Below are 17,846 nucleotides of genomic sequence, written 5' to 3' on the forward strand. Positions count from 1 at the left end.
CTATTTAGTTAAATTACCTACATTATCTTCTGTAGAATATATAAAATATTACAAATGTTATATCTCTTAAGTAAAAACTTATTAGAATATCATTTTTTAACCTTATTTAAACTTAATTTTAAAATTGGAGTACAAATTTCAAATTTTCTAATTTAATCTTTTTTACTTATCTTCTGCAAATACGTAAATAAAATTTCTGAAGATAGACTCAACGTAAGTTCTAGATGTCCCTAGTGTAGCTATTGATTCACGGTCGTATATACAGGTCCCGAAACTCCCGTGGTCAAGAATGTCACAATGATGCGGCGATCTGTGTTTCTCTAATCTGCCACCACTGGCGTTGCTGCAGAATAGTCAAAACAATAAACGACACAAAGCCATAATTCTGTGTCCCCTAAAGTGAACATCAATAAATTTATTTATGAATAAATAATGTATACTTACTTGTAAAGTATTATAAAAATTATGCAAAATGATAAAAAATTCACTTGATTATTTCCACCATGTTTTTACTTTCTTGAATTAGTTTTGGCCAGTCGACATCAGCGCCCCATATGTGGTAGACAATGCACGACCGTAATGCTATGAGTGAACACGTTGATTCTCCATTTGGCCGTTGGTATTGATAGTTCTTCGTGGCGGTAGCATCTCTCTTTCATTTTCTCCATCTTTTCTGGAACGGTATCCATCATGGTACGTATATTTTGATAAAATCTAGAAAAAAATCTAAAAAGGCAGTAGCAATCCGTCACCAAGTACACAAACGAATTATCTAGCAACATCATATAAATTATTTTATACTGAAAAGTTGAAATATTTACAGTTAAAGTGTATTATAATAGATTGTTATCTTTTGTTACAAATTTTGAGGTTATACGAATGTGTTTAGAGTGTTTTCCAATATTTTGTTTTAAATGAGTGCAAGATGGATTAAATAGCATGAAATGGAATATAAATATGATTTTAGAGTCGCGTCAGGACAAAGACGGTCAAAAAGGCCGCGAAGCTAATCATCGAGAAATACTATACTCGATTGACCATGGACTTCCATACAAATAAAAGGATATGCGAAGAAATTGCTATTATTCCCAGCAAATCTTTGCGAAACAAAATCGCTGGGTATGTATTTACAAAAGTGTATGTTTTGTGTTAAAACATTTTTATGCCAAAAACTAAATCATAATTTGTAGGATTTATTATCCTGTATACTGTAGTGTATTTAATTTCTTATTTAAGTCTATTTCAATTTTTTATTGAATTTCTTTATCCTATTATTCCAAATAGATTTGTCACGCACTTGATGAAGCGTCTGAGACACAGTCAAGTACGTGGTATTTCCATCAAACTCCAAGAAGAAGAGAGAGAACGCAGGGACAACTATGTTCCTGAGGTATCTGCATTGGAGCATGATATTATCGAAGTAGATCCAGAAACCAAGGAAATGTTACAAATGCTTGGATTTAACAACATTCCAGGACTTCAACTCACACAATCCCAACTACCACCATATAGCAGACGTTCTTAAATTTATTTGTTTATATTAAATGAGATTGTTAGTATTGCACTTTAAATAAAACTGCAAGCTGACATTCTAAAAATTTTATATTCTCAAACTGATTTTAACGTGTAAACCTGTCATTCTTTCGAGTGTGTACATGTATTGATTTCCTTATGGTAAGTAACAGGCTACTGTAAAATAAAATACATATTGAGAAATATATTAAATTCTACAAGCTAAAATTAATGTAATTGATTATCTGTACTTTGATAGAAGCATATTTCATATCCATTTATAAAGAAAAAATACAATTAATTTTAATGTTAGGTTTCGAAATATATAAATGGTAGAATGTGAAAAGATTAAAGTAAAAGTACGCGTGTGCACAAGTCGACCATTTTAATCGAACTTCGTTCTGTACTGTTATGTACATTATGATTTATAATAGCTTATTATTAAAATTCATTTTTTTGTTTACTTTTTCCAATATTTTAATTAACAACATTATTGAAACATATTAATATCAAATTGCTTCTTACATTATTTTTACACATAAAACGAATATTTCGATCAAAAAGTTTGTCAAATTCATATTAAACAATTTTTTATTTTGCATTAAATTATATATGGTAGAAATAATCGTAACGTTATATTAAGAGTAGCAAAAGTAGTAAAAAATGTTACTATCGCGGAGGTTCAACGGTATCGATTTCCCGCTCCAATTATAATTATATATCAAAGTTATGTACAGTGCATTTAAAGCATATATACATACTCTCAACGACATCAACCATTTTCGCCTTCCCTTGCACGAAGCTCGTCATTTTAATCGCAAACATAGAAGCTGAGTAATCCTATCTCTCGTATCGTATTTATCAGCGATATCGTAGCTCAAATTGCGAAAAGCCAAGGTACCGCATCGAATAAAGTTTATTACTTCGAAGTTTATATAATATTTTGCAAGAGATAACGGGACTTAATATGCACACGACTGCATCGACGCGACAATGAAATGCATCGTCGCCCTTCCAACGGCACCCACGCGGTTGAGCCGGACCTGGACAAGTTGTTCAGAGGCTGCGCGACCTAGCACGATCCAAGGCTAGGTAGCCTAGCACAACCTGGTGAACCAGACGAAGTTAAGAAGAAAGAGGAAGAGAAACGGAGAGAGTAGCTGTAATCGCACGCCTACGAATGTTGAAACTCTCGGGAGCAGGGAGGAGAGACCGTATAACCGGCGAGTCAGTCGACTATTAGTGGTCTGTGACTCTGGAGGTAGCCCGACCACCGCAGAACCGAGCCCGACGCAGCTCGGTTGCGTTCGGTCGGTAGTCGGGGCCAGTCGGGCGCTCCACTGCTCTTTTCGGTCTGGTCGTTTTCCTCAGTCCGTCGTCGTTGCGCATCGGGAACAGTTGCACCCTTTCTTTTTTTCGCTTAAAGACATACAACGAAATAGTCAAGCCAATCTTTTTCGCGCTATGTGACAGATATTACGGGGCACCAAGAGTGTACCCCGCCTTCTCTGAATATCATTCCCATCCTATCCTTCCTTCTCTACCTTGCCACTACACATTCTCCTTTGCCCAAAGAGAGAGAAAGAGCACACGTTGTAAACGCAGGCACGTACGTACGCAGGCACTCGCCGACGAAGGGGCCACGAGGGCCCCGTGGAATCGTGCCTAGGAAAACATGGAGTGTCCACATCTTGCTCAAAGCGTCCAATTCGGCGGTAACGACGTAGAAGCGAATTGTACGAAGGATCTACCGTTCGTCTGTGCAGGTAGGATCTTATAAAGAAACCGTACCGTTATCCTTCTTAGCAGATTGAAAGAAAAAGATGTATTTAGAAAATCGAAACCTAGCCCCCACGAGATCCTTTCTTCTCAAGTTGGATTCTATTTTGCACTCCTTTCTTGCTCGAGCCCGATCTCGATCTTTCCTTCACCTCTATTGTCTCCCATCTCCTTTTCTCTCGTTTCTTTTGCGTTCTTTATCCCCTGTGTTCTCGGTCTTGCTCTTTTTCTCTCCCCCCGCCTCTTTCTTTCTCTTCCTCTTTCTCTCTTTACCTCTCGTGACCGCGGCCCCGGCCGTTCCTCTCGCGGCCTTGAGCCGTCGTAGCCGACAAGATGAAGCGAACCATTTCTCTATTTCCCTATAAAGATATTAATGCATGTTTTTTATGAGAGAGGACACGAAAGTACACGTTTACGTTCGCTTTCTGTATTTCACGGTCGATACACGCGAATATCGATGATACTTATGGACGCACGACTCCTAGTACTATTTGTATGTATTGTGAATTGAACTCCCAGCACGAATATGTATAGTACTTACATCTCTCCTCGATGCACGCGAATGTGTACGTGTCAATACGTATGAATGCGAGACAAACCTATACGCGCGTGTACGGTTGTACGTGAAAGTCCACTCCTCTTCTTCATGTATACATGTATATATGTAATATAGTATCTATGTGTGTGTGTCCTCCGTTCATGGGTGTCTCTCCACGGACCGAACAAGAGCGTCGTGGACGTGCGCGTGTGCATCGTCCTGCTGGGAGTTCTCAGTATGCGGCGCGGTCGTCATTGGAAAATCAATACCAGACGGCACTAATCAGCTGGCCTGAGATCTGTCATTAGAACTCGCCTGATAAACGTGTTCATCGTTTCACCTTCTTCGTTTTTCCTAATTTCTTCCATTTCCGCTTGTCAACTTGCATACATCCACATTCTCAAGAATCATCATCTGAGAGATACATTTGAAAATTAATGAATAAAATAATCTAATGAATACTTCTTCCTTGTTTGAGATTTGAAATTTGTTTTCTCGTCTGATATTTTTATACCTATTCTCTATAGTCATTGCCTTTGATACTATATTTAAAATAAACACAATACTTTTATTGGATACATTTAAATCTCCCTTGCCCTATGTGTTCTCCCCCTTAAGCTAATCTTCGCTGTAGACGGAAAATTTCATAATACAGACTCGATTCGCTCTGTTCGATAATCGATGCTGCACTACGCCGTCTTTTTTCTTTTAGCGACCTCTTACAGTAGAACAGGCAGGAAGAAACGTTTCACCAAGATCCGAGTCATTTAATTGCAACGTATTCTTTCAAGAAAATCTGAAATTTCATTTTCTTGATTTTGATATCCTTGATCTTTCAGGATCGAGAAGAATCTATTGAATTCGCGAAGCATATTTATCTCTTGTCTGAATATCCGAGCGAGAAAGAGGAGAAAGGAGGGAGGGAGAGGGAACAATAATGGAACAAAACAAAACATGCATAGTCAAGGAGAGAGTATTTCAAAGGTGTATTAGCGCGACCGATGAGTCAGACTAGCGATGTTTTTTTTATTATTCAGTTCGGGTTAGGTTGTATTTCGGAGTTTTCCGAATTTGTCAAGATAGTCAACATATACAAATATCATTGAAACGATACTCCCTGTGTCGCGTCGTCGTCTCTCCCGAGAGATCGTTCACGCTCAACGAATCGCAAACATATCCAGGTTGCAAGATCAATTTAAATATCTTGCAAGGAGAGTGACGCTGGTAAAAATTACCAAGCCCGACTGTGGCGCGAGTCACGCAGGAGAAAAATCGTCCCTCGTGGGCTATAAAAGAACCCCATGTTCCACACCTTCCCCTCCCATCCCTCTTCTGCCTCTTTTCCTGCGCTGCAAGCTGGTTCGGGTACGACGTTGCAAAATCGATAACGGCGTCGTTGCTAATCGGATGCCTCGATACGAGTCGTATTGCTCGGGAAACGAATTTTTCCCTCATCGTTCCTTTTTCTTCTCCCGGGATTGCACCGAACCGAAGACTCTGCTGGTGCAGGCGTTTGTCGCCTTTATCTTTATCTGGTTCCGTCGCTTGGACAATGCGTCGACGAAATTCTTCAACGACGCAACACGCAGTAGGCGTGGCGAATCGTATCGTTCGTTACCAACCAGCGAAAAAGAGACGCAACGATATGACAAAAGAGACGGACGAGTAAAAGGATGGATACGTGGCTCGTTAGATGATTGTTGGTTACCCTGCTAGCTTTTTTTCGTGGTTCACGTGATACACCTCTCACACCAATGAAATGGTCAACGATTGGTTGTCTTTCGAGTTTGGGATTTCTCAGACTACCTGTATGCAACTCTATCGACGATTTTTATTTGATTTTGACCTTAACTGCACTGACGTGATCTTCCAAGAATACAGCGTGATGCGCAACGTATTTTTACATCAAATTGAAAATTATTACCCACTTTGAAATATTGAACATTCGATAGACTTGGCTCGATTGGATTATCTTTTTCCATCGATAATGAAACTTGGATTATAATCTAACAAAACTTACGTTGGTCTCTATGATATTTTATTTTAATAATATACACATATAATACCTGATGTTCTAAATTATCATTTGTAGGTTATCAACTCATTTTAAATTTCGATGTAAAACTATATTTGTACATTTGAATTTTATGCACAAAAATATTTTTCTGTTATATAAATATAAGAAAAATTTTGTTCTATCTTAAGATGTATCATTGTATTGTTTGAAATTTATAAAAATACTGAATTCAATAGTTATACAATCTCAAGCAATATTTCTGAACAATCTTGTTCCAATGTATATAACGTGTAATTAAAATTCCTAGTACATTTTACAAAGAAATAATACAATATAATTTGCACAGAGCGTGGGGTTATAATAATTCTTACACGAGATTGCAAAACAAATGGGTGTGTACAGGGATACGTGCTTCTAGAAGATTGGATTTCAGTTGGCCTACCTATGCGATATCTCAATTTTCATGTACTCGTGCTTTTTTACCTTTAGCAATTTTACGTCTTTCTCTTTTATTCTACCGTTGCAAAGTTTATTTAAGTAGCTAAAAATAGTCAGGTATCGAACCAAGCAATCCAAAATAAAAATGATCGAAATCGATCCAATTGCATGGGCGTAGAATTTTCGAATTTTCTTTCGAATTTAGTAATTTCATTATCGTATTTAATTACTGAAATGTATATTCTTGGTATAGGATCAATTAACTTGGCAGACGTCTCCATAGATTTTACTCGCTTTTAAAATCATAGATACGTCATGGTGCTGAAAAAATATACGTATAAGGAAAGGGAAAAAAAGAAATGTGCATGCAAAATCTCAAACTTGATAGCACTGCGAGACATTTTGCGATCGATCGACTGCAAAGGGGGTGTGTCGAACAGCCTTCCTCCCATTCACCCTGGTTTTACGCGATCTCTTGAGAATTACGTAAGCCGAGACGAGCCAAGAAGATAGTACACCGACTTGGGACTTATATTATTTTGTAATGATCGCCTTTTATATTTCCTGAATGCACTAACTTAAAAAAATTCTAGGAATTTTCCAAAAATAGCTGTAGCTAGGGTAAAATCCAAAAATATCGAATTTTGGTAGAAACTCGTTCAAATTTACGAAAATCGGAATTACAATACATATAATGTATGATATTGCCATTATTCTCGGGATCACGTAACTAAGAACAAAACTTAGATTCATAAAGACTAAGATAGTAAGTTGTAACGCGTTACAAATAACACCATTTTTATAGTATGAAAATCGCCATTATTCTAAATATCAGCTAAATAAGAACAAGTCAGAATCAATCGCAAAAAATTGAGTTCAGAATCAATAAAATAAGAAATTCTAATTTTTAAGCTTAGAATCTTCTACAATATTTATACCTCAATTCATACCTTCGGTTTGAAAAAATAAAAGGGTGAGGTCCTAAAAATGAAACATGTATAGAATTCGACCATTTTGAGAACATGGCCTTCAATCTCTGTTACTTGTTAATTTTATATCGTTTGCAGTTTTAACACAGAACGATAACATTTAAACTAGAATGCATAGCAAGGGCAATGTTTTTATCAAGTGCTTTGTTATTGTCGATAGTATGTGGCACTGAGAAAAGTACGTGGCTCTGTCTGTACTGTGGAGCCATTCACTGTGGACGATACGTGGCAGGCCATGCATTACAGCATCACGAAGAAAATAATCAGCACTGTGTTTGTATCGACTGTGAGAACCTGGCAGTATTCTGGTAAGTTAAACCCTTCGCTTTCGCCATTCTTCGCGACACAGATCGACGGTCCGAGCCTTCCTCGCGTCAGTTGATACGATTTTTAATCTTGCCAACATGCCTCTCCCTCTCTATCATTTTGTTTGTTAGCGGCAGCCATCTTTATTAATATTAGCAGCAATATGTTAGCTCGACCGGTACAACAGTCTCAGAAACCATAAATAAATTCTTTCCAAAAACAAATCTTGTCTTTCTCTTTTCCATATTCAATTGTTGGTTTATAAACCAAATCTCAAATTTTATAAGTATGTTATTAATATAGACCGCAATACCTCAAATTTGAGGTTTCGTGTACCATAAAGAATGGCTGTATTTAGCCATAACGCGTTAAGTCGTAAGTAGTCATTCATCAAATATTCGATATCAAGAAAATAAAGAATCCACCCACGAACCCTTCAATTAATTAATAGCACGCCGATCCTGACTTGCCAGCACTTACAAAGGCATTCATTTTCAGTTACATGTGTGACGAGTATGTAATTAACGACACGACGAGCGGCCAAATTGAGAAGATACGTCGCGTCACATTTCGCAAAGATGAGCACAAGGAGAATGAAGAGAATTGGAACACGTCGCCGTCTACGACGCCGTCCTCGAGGAGAGAGAACAGTGACGATAACGACGCGGACGCCCTGTGGAAAGCGGAAGTGGTCGTAAGGAACCTCCGACCGAGAACAGCGCGGAAGAGGCTACACTCGTTGGATGGCACAAGCGGGGACAATCGGCCGACGACCAAGCGTAGGAGCTCCAAGATAACCAAAGAGAAGAAGGTCGTCGGCCTGAGAAATCTCGGCAACACCTGTTTCATGAATGTTGTGTTACAATCGTTCAACAACATCAGCCATTTTTGCGAGTATCTCACGCAGATGCCATGCCTAGAGGGCATACCATTCGACGAGCCGCCCACACATAGAGGGCGAATCGTCACGCCCGGTCGAGCAAAAGAGTTTATGAGTGACGCCTTACTCGCCGAAGAGCTCAGGAAGGTACTCCTTGGTTTGAATCTTGGTGGCTCAAATGGTCAAGCCATTTCGCCCGAATGCCTTTTCCTTGTCATCTGGAAAGTCGTACCAAGATTTCGAGGCTACCAACAACAAGACGCTCATGAATTTCTTACCTACATGTTGGACAGACTGCACACCGAGCTCTTGCAATTGTTGCCCAGACTGGGACACGAACCTCTCGGTCTGCGCGGCAAACAGAGCATCGTCACAGCCGTGTTTGGAGGCACCCTTCTTAGCGTGGTAAGTCGTAGGATTGTTCAAGGAGGAAGCTCTGTTTAACCCTCGGTCACCGATGATCAAACGCTTTGCGACTGGATGATGCTGTATCATTCTGATGTATAACATACACTTTATGTATGGATTTCGAAGAAATGTTCTATGATAAATGATTCCAGAGCTATTGTTATTACACGAGGAATTTATTCCACTATATATAAAAGTTCCAAATTTGGTAATACATATTGTACTGTATCGTACTGTTTTAAAGTTTTTCAGAAAAACCAGAGATGATGTATTTAGAAGCTCACAAAAACACATAATGTTGGCAAAAAGAATAGGAAAAAAAGACAGTGATTAAATATTATTATTGTAATTTTGTATTCTTAATTTATCGCTTAATTTATTTTGGTAGTCGAATCTTAAAATATTCTTGTTAAAAACATTTTAATTATGAAAAAAGTGTACACAAAAGAATTTTTTTTAGGAAACTTATTTTATTATCAAATTTAAGAAGGTATAATTCCACTATCTCAAAGCTCTATCAGCATTGTTTATTGCATATAATACCAATGTCTACTTTGGTATTCTACTGGTGCCTACTTTCTATGCATGACACAACTTGTATCAAAATGATCCGGCACTCACCAGGCGAGGGTTAATGCGTTTCCGGTTACATTTTATTATTCCAATACGAAATGACGAGAGGGAGTGCCCTTTCCGAATCAATATTGTTTTGGAGAGTCATTTTATTATTCATTTTCTTCTTGGGAGAAGCGCGGACAAATTATGGATCGCGTTTCCTCGCGCAGGTCCACTGCATGAACTGCCGTACAGATTCCAAGACGCACGAGCCCTTTCAGGATCTTTCACTGGATATACCGGACAGATTGCAGAGACGAACGAAAGAACAGGAAGAAGTATGCAGTCTCACGTACAGCTTAACGAGATTCTTCAAAGTCGAAGAGCTGGCCGATAGCGAACTATACTTTTGTGACAACTGCATGGGGAAACAGAGATCCACCAAGAGGTTCTGGATACACAGGCTGCCTAATGTTAGCATACTTTTATTAACTATTTCATTTAGAAGATATTTAGAAATATTTTTATAGAATATATTTTCGTTTTGTTTCGAAAATATTATAATATATTGAATCTCTTTTCGTTTCATTACTTAATGTACAAATGTATATTTCTATTTTGTATTGATTACATTATTAATTTTTACAGTTTAATACACACTTTATTGTCTGTAATTTCAAAATATAATGATAATCTGGAATTCTCTAAATGAAATACTTTTAGAATATTTATTATAATATTCGTCTCCATATATTAACTTATAAATTTTCTTCGTTTGTAACATATAGTTTAACAATTCTATTTTATTTTAGGTGTTGTGCCTTCACATTAAAAGATTTAGGTGGTGCAATTCCTATCGCTCGAAGGTGGACACACAGGTGGATTTTCCGATGAAATCACTTGATATGTCTGCATTTACGGTGCGTGGTGTGAGTGGAACGAAATTGGGCGCTTCAAATAGTCACTTATATGACTTAGCTGCCGTTATTGTACACCACGGTTCAGGGTATGCTCAAACGTCTTTTTTTATGTTAATTCTACATACAAACTCATTTATTAGATCATCAGAATCAGACTCATTCATAATTTCTTTCAATGAGTCAATGTATACACAATTTTATATTCTGATAAAAAGTTATCGAATTAAATAAAATCTGTAAATTATGGATTCAGAAACATATATCATTATATCCATTTTAAGATGGCAATACACCACAAGCTAAACGTATATTATATTTGTTTGTATAAAGCAAAATTCAGTATGTTTCATCAGTCTTATAAGTATTCCATAATTTTTACATTGTAAAATCAATGTTTTCATCTATTGTATAACAGAGCTATGGTATCTATTTTGAGAATAAATATTGGAATATCCATTTTAGTGCTGGAACTGGACATTATACTGCCTTCGCTGTTCACGACGGACAATGGTTTCACTTTAACGATAGCTCTGTACGACCAGCAACCACGGACGCAGTCGCCAAGTGTAAACCCTATATTCTGTTTTACGTGCGGAAAGAATTCTCCATTCCACCTCCCTTGTGACGTCGTTTCCCCAGTCAGTCCCGTCCTGATGGTGCGAGCTTCAACGACGATGACCATGAACGAATAAATAAGAAGTAAGAGAAATTCGAACAGACGAAGTTGAATGGTGCATATGCTAAAAGGGTCAAATGGAAGAAGTTAGAAGACTTAGACAAGTTTCGCGAAGTTTCTAAAAGAGGAAGGAAGGAAACGCCCGTTTTCGATTTTTTCGTTTAGTACGATTAAATATAGACTTCGGGTATGTTTTGTTAATGATAAGCGATAAACATGGATTTCAATCGACATATTTCTTATAAAAAAATCTCAACATCGTATAGTATCTAGATATTACGACGTTTAGCACGATGTACGAGTATGATATTCGACTCCTATCCTCATAGTCGTTCGAAGCGAAACCAAACTTTCATGTGTTCGTGAATGAGCGACAATTAATTAGTTTTTATTTAATACGTATCGTTTCTATTGATTTCAGTTCCTTTTCTTTTTCACAGTTATTGATTAAACGGTAAATTGACTGATAGACAAAAATAACGTTAGCAATGTATGCTGTGCATATCGATCAGTTGTTTTTGTGTACTCACGTGAACATGTAAGGATATACATTGCGTGAACCGAGAGCTTCCATTCCTTTTTTAGAAACGGCAGAAGGAAGAAAAAACTAAGAACGAAAGAAAGAAACAGCGTACTCTCGAGGCAGATCGCGGAAACGCATTGCCTTTAAAGTTGGTTTCCTTTATGCTCCTTTTCGCCGGTCTCTCTCGGTGGTCGTTGACCACCTCTCTTCATCGAATCGATTAAAGCTCCTCCCGGCCACATAGCGGAATAACGCGTAATGCGTACCTCGTATATATAGTTTTAAATTAAAACGAAAACGACTGGTCTTCTCGGTAGATAGATTTTTTTCTAGGCTTAGAGCGACATCATCGTTATTTCGAGGGAGCTGGTAAGCGAAAATACCATATAGAGCCAACCAACTCTATTACTTCGAAAAACATGTTACCTTCATCCTTGGATACTTAACACATACACATGTGCAGATACGTCATATACCCATGCGTACACACGACAGACCCATACGTACAATTATCATTCGAGCATACACATACGTGACTACCTATACGCGAATCGTTTACATGTGTGTTGACAAAATACACGTATGTAATGCATGTATGTATATAAACACGTTCTCTCTTATTCCCTGCCACTCCTTTTTCCCCACGATTCTCGACGGCTCGACGGCTCTTATGTGATTATTTAAAGACTTATTTTTTCTATAATGGTAACGATAATAACGATAATAAGTTAAAGAAAGCGTAGCGAAAGAACGTTTTATTAAGGCGATAAACTCGATAAACGCGTATCTTCAGCAAAGATTCACTCGTATGCAAAGAAGGGAAAGCAAAAAGAATAAAAAAAGTAAAAAAAAAGATGTAAGTAAGCGTGCAACACTAATATTGAGAATAAATGAGATATGTATGAACGACGTATAAATAAAGAATATGAACGACGATATCATACTCCTATTTGTCATGACTCTTGTTATTGATTTTCGATGTATATTTTGTCTGCAAATATTCACAATTAAAAAAATGTTCATATAAAGATGAGTCAGAAAAGACTCAAATTGTGTAAATGAGTTAATCGAATACATAATTCTGCAAGTATATACATATAGATAAAAAAGTATCTTGAAGTTTGGCTAACAACTAAAACAAAATTTCCAAGTTAATTTGCAATCATTTGTTAATCGTTTATGTATGTACATACATAATTATAAAAATTCAACAAACATTCGTTCTACCGACAGAGCATGGGATACAAGTGTCAACCTTTCTTTTTCTGTAATGACATACGAGATCTCTTCTTTACCGACGATGAATTGTCATTTATTCTTGACCGATATTTGGAAATCGAACCAAATGAGATCGGTATGATCATTCGATAAAATCGTAAACAAAAACATCCGCTCTGCGCATTTCTATTTCTTTTAGTATGTTCAAAATTTCTGTTCTTAATGGATTCGTTGCAAACATTTTCGTCTAACTTCGATGTCATGGTTAGAGAATTTGCACGAAATTTTACCCGATTCTTTCGTTTTTCCATAGAAACATCTTGTTTCTGTTTCTCATTTTTCGGAACAAACGCTTTAGTAGAGGTCTCTGGCGTTTCTTGCGTGCTTTTTACAAAAAATACCGAGTAAGGATTTTTTAATTTATCCTCATCTACTTCATTCGCTATTTCTACATTTTTCTTCCCCTTTTTGTGATTAGAATTCTTGAACGCTTGAACCCACAAATCATCACGATCATAGCGTCTGCAAGGATTTTCAATATTCGACAGTCTATTTTTACTACTTTTCGTATTAGACAAATTTTTGTTATAAATTATTGACGACTTTTCGTCTGGAGAGTCAGGACTAGGTTCAGGATTACATAATTTTCCTTCCAAACTCTCGTATATTTTAAATTCCTGTAAAGATGACGATTCTGAGCAATTCGAGCTCTCGCATTCTTCTCGATAATCTCGATTTTTGTAAATGACGCTAGTTACCTTCGTCGGTCCAATTCCGTTACCGCATCTTTTCGGTTTTTTCCATCTGGCAGAAATTTTTTTTACTAATCCTTTCATCCCAGAAGATTTTAAATAACGATTCTCCAGTTCTGTCTGCACCATATAACTGATGATATCCGCGGGTGAATCCTCCAATGCATAACCGGCCAATCTAGTTATACTCGGGTGCGTGTCTAACCTGTACCTTCTATCTTTCTCGTCTTCGTCCAGGTTGCCTAGTCGACCAGGTACCTTGAACTTCATCGAGGCGATGCTCGTTTTTTCCGAAATCGTGAAAGGAAATCTGTCTTGACTCTTTTTCTTAAACCGTGGTGAGTCTCTTGATTTGTCGTAGCGCAGCTTCGACATCGAGGAAGAACCTGCGAGAGTAAATTGTGGAATTTCATAGAATTTCTCTGTAAAAAATGCGGTAGTATCTGATTGAATAGTTCTTGTTTGTTCGGAGTTTAGATTTCTTCGAATCTGCTCGACTGCTAATTTTTCTAGCGAAAATCGAAGTTTGTCAGTAACTTTTCTTGGTTTGATTAATTCTTCGTCCTCTGCAGACGTGTTCAAGGATTTAAATTTTCCTGAATCTTCGATAAGAAAGTCTTGGCAACCACCGTCTCCTATTTGATTCTCGAATAAATTTGTTTTTCGTTCTTCGGTGATTTTTTCGAAACATTCTCCTTCGTAAGTATTATTTATATGTTTATCTCGGTAACTTTCTAAAGGAAAACTGGTAGATATATTTCTTGGAGAAAAATCATTAAATTCTTTAGATCTCTTTGGCTCTTCGATCTCTTTTACCGATTCTCGAGTATCGTAAGGTGACGAAGTTTCTGATTCATTTTCTGAAGAAATATTTTGCTCGAGAATATTTTGTTCGTTTTCCTTTTCAGACTTTTTTGGATCATCAGAAAAATTCAAGGACCTAAAAGTGTCTATCGTGCAAGGATTAATGGAAGATTCATCACAATCCTGATTCTCTTTTCTCGCAGTTTTTGATTGAGCGTCTTCCAAAATTACATCCGATTTTTCCACACTATCCGACTCATTTTTGATACTCTCCAAATTGAAATATTTTTCTTGTTCCTGTGACTCTATTTTCATAGAAGATTCGGACATAATCGCATAATTTTTCATTAAAGGTGAATTTTCATGTGATGTGGAAACAAATTGAAGATTTTCAAGTGACGAGGAATTGCTTCGAAAAGTTTGTCTACTGGAATTCCTTGGACTAATTATTCCTTTATCACTTTCATTAAATTTGCTTCGAATTGATAGCTTGCTTCTATTACTTGGTATTTTTATAGGTATCTTAGATTTTATACTAAGAGATGATCTGCAAGATATTGTAGATGTTGTTAATCTAGTTCGATTCTCATCGGACTTCGAGAAACGTACATCCATCGATAAATTATTTTCAGAGGATCCTAACCTAAAAACTGTCTTACTATCAGTACAGGATTCGCTGCAAGTATTTCCAAAAACATCTTTCGCTGCTTGTTGTTTCAAGGACGCGTTTGACAACGCTATGATCAAAGCATTTGGATCTACATGTCTCTCTGAACAAACTTTACTGTTTGGTGATGTTGAGTATGATATTTCTCGTGAATTTAAAACTAGAGTTGGTACGTTTATGAATTCTTGGCTATTGACAATTTTGCTTCCATGTGAATTATGTGTTCCTTGGCTATTCGTGATAGATTGTGGTGAACAGCAATTTTCTCCGTTTTGTGACAATTTTGTGAAGTCACTGACGAAAAATTCTCTAAACGAAGAAGCTGTACTTTGATTTTCGCTTGTATTAGATTTAAATGGCGGAGAGGTAATATTTTTTAGCTGAGAAATATTAATTTCATTGTTATCGCAATTTAATATACATTTCGATATTGCTTCCTTGAATCCTTGTCCATTATCAGCATTTGAAGAAAATTCTGAATTGTTATTTGAGCCATTTCCAAATATTGAATTTTGTACAATAGTTTCTGGTGACGTTACATTTTTTGGAGTTGAAGTAATGTTTTTATTTTGAGAAGGATTGAAATACTCATTTGCCACCATTTCTCGTTTGTTTTGATAATGAATCTTCTCACAATTAGTATTTTCATTAGAAATCTTTTCACAGGTAATAAAAGTTTGATTTTCACAAAATTTCAAATTTGGAGAATTAATATATTCCTTTGCGATTATTTCTTGTTCATTTTGATCAAAAATTTTCTCACTACTTTGTTTAGCATTTTCATTATAAATATTTTCTTCAAAATTTACCATATTATTAGATAAAGTTTTAGAAATTTCATTTTCCAGAATGTTTGCGGGCATATTGGGATAAATCGGGGTTTCAAACACAGATCGTGGCGATTGTAAGCATTCTTTACTATAATCACGAATTTCTTGCCTAGCAGAAAAGAACATTGGCTCATCTACAGTTTCTTTCATATTTTGACCACAATCGCTTCTTGAACTGCCCAATTTTCTATAAAAAGACCTTTCACGCGGTGTTTTTCTCAAAGGACCCAAAGATACGAATGTTAAAGGTTCATTTAAACCCTGCTGTAGTGTACTTCCACTGAAATTATTCCTCGATGAATTAACAAGTGTTTGGTTAGACGACCTTTCCGAAGATAAAGATAAATTATCGTTTAGATTTTGTATGTCCAAATTATTAGTACATAAATTTGAAGAAATTTTAGTTTCTCGTAGCGTAAGAGGCATTAAACGATCAATTTTGTGACTAGAACCAATTCTGTCCGACATAACCTCAAAATTGGAATCTGCCTCACTGTCAGAGCTAAGATTCTGCAAAATTACTCCACGACAAGGTCTATATTTATTGAGTAAAGAACTTTTCAACGAAATTGGTGAAATTGGTTGTAACTCAATTCTATTTTTCGGTAAATTTTCGCAAGGTGCATCAGGATAAATATGGTGGAACACGTTTTTTTGAGATCTAGAGGAATCGTTATTTGTCTCTTCCTGTTGATTACGGTATAATCTTGCTGATAATGATGAATGTCGTTGAGTATTATTTGTTAACATTTCGATTTCTACCGATGAATGTTGCACCGAATATTTTTCTGACATTCCTTTAACTTTATTTTCGATCACTGAACTTTTATTTGATGTTTGGCTGTTATTGTTGACTGAATTATCTTGTAAGTCGGAAGTGCTGATTTCACTGGGATTCGAGACAACCATATTTCGATTTGTTTTATTTTCGAGATGAATTTTCGCCCTTCTTCGCACTCGCGCGTCTTTTGCTTTGAAATCGCCAAAAGACCTTTTGGGAAATATTGTTTCCTGTTCTTCTGTTTCTTCGTTTTCTTCAATTCGGTTGCTTGTTTCGTGGAAATAGAAATCTCGTTTTCGGGATAGACGACGGCTGATGTTAATTACGCGACTAGCCAGACGTGTCGCTTCATTTGGTGATGGATGATGCTGAAGACGCTTCTTAAGATCGGATGGCGAACTTCCTCCGGAACTGCTATCGCTTCCTGTGTTCTCTTCGTCTTCGTTAATCGAACGATCTAATCATTAGGATTTCATAAATTTTATTTATTTTAGGTTCGAAGTATAGAAAAATTCTTTACAGTTAAAATCATTTTCATTTAACTTGTATCTTATTATACATTACGTATATTATATATTACGAAAAATTTTCGTAAATCTTGTAAAGACGCTATTTTTAGTCAAATAAAATGCTACAAAATTTTACTCTAAAGTTTGTGCATTCTAGAACAAGATTCTACTAATTATATTATTGATTATATAAATATAAAATGAATATGTCATTATATATACGCAACGAAGACCTTTGGGATGACTCCATATTGTCCAATGACAATATTATGTATTTAAGGGTTAAAAACCAATTTAGTAACTCCTCAAAAAGATTTATTAAATAATTTTTCAATCTGTATTCAATGTTTCAAAGTTTTAAAGTCTCATTTTAGCATTTTAGTGCAGTTTTGTCATGAAATTTAGTGATATATAGAAGTATGTACAATAATATTTAGAAAGGTTATGTAATGGATGTTTTAATCATTTTTAAAAGTTAAAGAATTTTGATCAAAAATATAGTTTGTTTTTCAATTCAAAAACATTACCTGCTAATATGGATTTTTACGGATTGACTACTTTGCATTTAAATTTTTTGTTCGCTGAGAACAATATCAGTTGCCGCTCTAAAAATATTGCTATCACGTCATTAACTTAATTCGATGATAAAAATGTCGATATTCCTTGAACTTGCGACGTAAAAGAGGAATGCCAGAGGTTATGAGATAGAAAATGAATTAAAAGTATTTTCAATCATTCGATTAT

General features: G+C 36.2%; 2 protein-coding genes and 1 long non-coding RNA gene across 3 annotated transcripts; 2 read left to right on the top strand and 1 right to left on the bottom strand.

Annotated features, from left to right (window-relative positions):
• The first annotated feature begins 567 nt into the window (after window positions 1–567).
• On the top strand, window positions 568–1,603 carry LOC100745087 (40S ribosomal protein S17). The gene is made up of 3 exons (XM_003487144.4): window positions 568–693; window positions 968–1,119; window positions 1,285–1,603. Exons 1-3 carry the CDS (start codon window positions 691–693, stop codon window positions 1,523–1,525), a joined length of 396 nt encoding a protein of 131 aa, XP_003487192.1. The 5' UTR covers window positions 568–690; the 3' UTR covers window positions 1,526–1,603.
• Window positions 1,604–2,719: 1,116 nt separating this feature from the next.
• LOC100745569 (ubiquitin carboxyl-terminal hydrolase 3) lies at window positions 2,720–12,481 on the top strand. Its single transcript, XM_003487148.4, has 6 exons — window positions 2,720–3,278; window positions 7,434–7,581; window positions 8,078–8,864; window positions 9,653–9,895; window positions 10,235–10,428; window positions 10,805–12,481. The coding sequence occupies exons 1-6, from the start codon at window positions 3,188–3,190 to the stop codon at window positions 10,965–10,967; spliced, it is 1,626 nt and encodes a 541-aa protein (XP_003487196.1). The 5' UTR covers window positions 2,720–3,187; the 3' UTR covers window positions 10,968–12,481.
• LOC117151305 lies at window positions 3,525–4,472 on the bottom strand. Its single transcript, XR_004461119.1, has 2 exons — window positions 3,833–4,472; window positions 3,525–3,650 (listed from the first exon to the last, which is right to left on the bottom strand). It is a non-coding gene; the product is annotated as an uncharacterized LOC117151305 (long non-coding RNA).
• Window positions 12,482–17,846: the final 5,365 nt, after the last annotated feature.

Source organism: Bombus impatiens, unplaced genomic scaffold, assembly GCF_000188095.3.
Source record: "Bombus impatiens unplaced genomic scaffold, BIMP_2.2 scf_0142, whole genome shotgun sequence".
Classification (NCBI taxonomy): Eukaryota; Metazoa; Arthropoda; class Insecta; order Hymenoptera; family Apidae; genus Bombus; species Bombus impatiens.

Coding starts and splice junctions, on each gene's coding strand:
- LOC100745569 (XM_003487148.4), top strand. CDS start 3,188: ATGGAGTGTCCACATCTTGCTCAAAGCGTCCAATTCGGCGGTAACGAC. Junction 3,279..7,433: donor TCTACCGTTCGTCTGTGCAG/GTAGGATCTTAT, acceptor TATTGTCGATAG/TATGTGGCACTGAGAAAAGT. Junction 9,896..10,234: donor GGATACACAGGCTGCCTAAT/GTTAGCATACTT, acceptor ATTTTATTTTAG/GTGTTGTGCCTTCACATTAA.
- LOC100745087 (XM_003487144.4), top strand. Junction 1,120..1,284: donor TTGCGAAACAAAATCGCTGG/GTATGTATTTAC, acceptor TATTCCAAATAG/ATTTGTCACGCACTTGATGA.